The sequence below is a fragment of the Frankliniella occidentalis genome, unplaced genomic scaffold (genome assembly GCF_000697945.3).
Source record: "Frankliniella occidentalis isolate FOCC.00 unplaced genomic scaffold, Focc_3.1 Scaffold222, whole genome shotgun sequence".
NCBI lineage: Eukaryota > Metazoa > Arthropoda > Insecta > Thysanoptera > Thripidae > Frankliniella > Frankliniella occidentalis.
In genome coordinates this window covers 111,450-114,104 of record NW_026267348.1, presented here as the reverse complement: position 1 = coordinate 114,104, position 2,655 = coordinate 111,450, and the positions used below count along the sequence as shown (strand labels likewise).

Sequence of the window (2,655 nt, the reverse complement as noted above, 5' to 3'; positions counted from 1 at the left end):
GAACATTTGGCGTACTGCAAGCGAACACTCAGCGCACTGGCAGCATACCACAGGAAAACGAACTATGTTCGCTTTCAGTTTGGCAGATGGTGCAAAGTGATACATATGCGAACTTTTGACGCACCTTGACGAACATACAGCGACCTGCTAGCAGAAGGTCGCTACTAGTACGTTTCTGTTCGTCATGACAAACTAAAAACAACCTAATAGCATACAGAAAATTTTGCGTCGGGCATCCAGAAAGGATGCAATTTTGTTCCCTTAATTGGACAAATTGTGTGAAGTTTCACACAATTTGTCTACTTTTAGGAACAAAATTGCATCCTTTCTGGATGTGCACGAAATCGTTGCAAATCTACGGACAAAATTGTCCCTTTACATTTAGAGTGTAAAGCAGATTTGCCACCACTGCCCCCTGAGGGGCGTAAGGGTCACAGGAGTGGTCACCCCTACCCTAAGGGTAGTTTTTGAAGATCGTCGCGTTTTCCACCGGAGACTTTCCCAGTGCGTCCTACACATTCTCAAATGAAGTTTACAGACTTTTCCAGACCTCCTTAGTGTGAAAAATGTGGAAATTACAGTTAAGGGTTGGACAAGGACAGTTAGGGGTAGTACAGCACAGCCCTCCAGGGGGTACGAAAGTGAAACAGGCACTGTGCTGTCGTTGCCCACGTCATACCACAAGATTTCCAGTAGCGTCCGAGATTTTACAACAACCACCCCTTTAAGAGGATGGGGTTAACTAGGGGTAGGGGGTTGGTTTGTCGGAAGGGGCGAAACGGGCCAAAAATCTTTAAATTGGTTCCTACCTATAGGACCCCCGTACACCAAATTTCAGCCACTTCCGGTACCCCCTACCCCCTTCTACCCTAACATTTCACGTTTTTTTTTCGACCCACCCCCGTGATTATTAGGGGATGCGTACGGCGTAAGGGGTGTCGCACGTCATTCGCGTTTGAGGATGTTAAACAACACACATGAATGCATGTCTATGTCAAATATCAACTTCCCAGGTGCTATGGGAGATAATTTCATCCAGGCGTAAAAGAGTAGACTGCTTAATGTTTTGACGAGTGTAGCTTATCGGACCGCGCGACGGTACACAGTAAAAATTATTGTTCTCAGTTAACAGCAAATTTGCTGTTAAGTTTTTCATTGACTCGTGTTGTTGTACAACAGCTTCGTTTGTCAAATAACGGCAAAAGTTGTGCTGTAACAGTTATTAAAAAAGTCAGCAAAAACAAAATGGTGCCCAATAGTCCAATATCAACAATGCATTGACAACAATTGTAGTTGTTTGTGAACAACTTCTGTTCTCGAACAACTGAGCTGTTGGTCAACAACTGAGCTGTTTTTTAACAACTAATTTTTACAGTGTAAGACTGTTCGATCGACAGTTTGGCGAGCGGTCGAACCCGGTCCGACTGCGCTAAGCGTTGTTGGACCGATTTCGGGGACTGGTCCGACCGTTGCAGGGCTCTGCTTCGAGACGCAAACACTTAATTTACCCGTTTAAGTAATTAAAATTGATCTTTTCATGAAGTCTACGGTGGTTTTCATAGTAGTGAAATGGACCTCTGGAGGTGACAGAATGACGGTGATTGCCCCAGTTAAGGGCAAATGATTATTTTCGGTCTGAAGTGATACACAACACAGCATGGTAATTTAACATAAGTAATTTAATCCAAAACAAGATTATGCAACAATTTCTCAGTAAAAGTCGCCAAAAAGTCTAACTCAGTTCCGATGGAAATAGCCGTTCTAGATATTTAGAACGGTGGAACAAGGACACCAGGCGTACAATATTCGCATTGATATTTATTGTCACCTTTCACGCCCTTGTTGTTCACATAAGACCATGAGTGGCAGCATTGTTCAGGGGGACTGCTGCAAACATTATTAGTTTGATTTACTTTACAATATTCATCACATGACTTTTTGTGGACGACGCCCTGCCTTAAAAACACAACTCTCTTGATGACTCTCAACTTATGTAGCACATCCAGACCACCTTTTGGACCAGAAGTGTAGGGCCAGTTGTCAATAGGCCCCCCTGTACCCGCCAGCAGCCAGAGCTCCTCCAGCGTGGAACGCTGAGAGTAAATATAGCTCATGGTGAACCCGTACGGCAGGTGGCCGATGCGCAGCCACTGGACGCGCTGCTGCAAACGTTCGGCGAGCTCTTGCTGCTGCAGCTCCTTCTGGAGTGTCTGCTCTAGAGCCTGCACCTGCGAAACTTGAGCAGAAGACCACTGCTTCTCCAGCTGACTTTTGAGTTGCTGCAGTTGCTGCTGAACGTCACGCTGTTGTTTCTGCTTGTCCGTCATGGCTTCCTGTTCCTCTTCGGGAGCAAGACTAAACGGGTAACGCCAGAGGTCTTCGCTGCAGTTCCATAGCTCGAGGCGGACGAGCCTGGGCATCGTCAGCACTACCTGTAGCTGCAGACGGTCAACATAGTGCAGCTGTAGCTCCTCCAGGTGGGGCGCAACTCCCTGAAGCAACTGGAGACAACAGGGCATGCTACCGCGCACCCCCTTAAGTCGCCGCACCTGCAAACATAATACCGGAACGGTTGTTAATGGAAAGTAGGTTTACTAAAATTGTTTGTGTTTGTGTTACACCAAAAAAGTTAATTTCTGAATAAATTTTGAAATT

The 2,655-nt window shown here is 45.8% G+C and overlaps 1 protein-coding gene across 2 annotated transcripts in view; it reads right to left on the bottom strand.

The window, feature by feature from the left end:
* Positions 1–1,660: 1,660 nt before the first annotated feature.
* LOC113212086 (uncharacterized) overlaps positions 1,661–2,655 on the bottom strand; it is a 61,523-nt gene continuing 60,528 nt past the window's right edge. For both annotated transcript variants that reach the window (XM_052272734.1, XM_052272735.1), the window contains one exon: positions 1,661–2,549. In XM_052272734.1, coding sequence (XP_052128694.1) covers positions 1,770–2,549 — 780 coding nt within the window. In that variant the 3' untranslated portion in view covers positions 1,661–1,769. The remainder of the gene's footprint in view (positions 2,550–2,655) is intronic.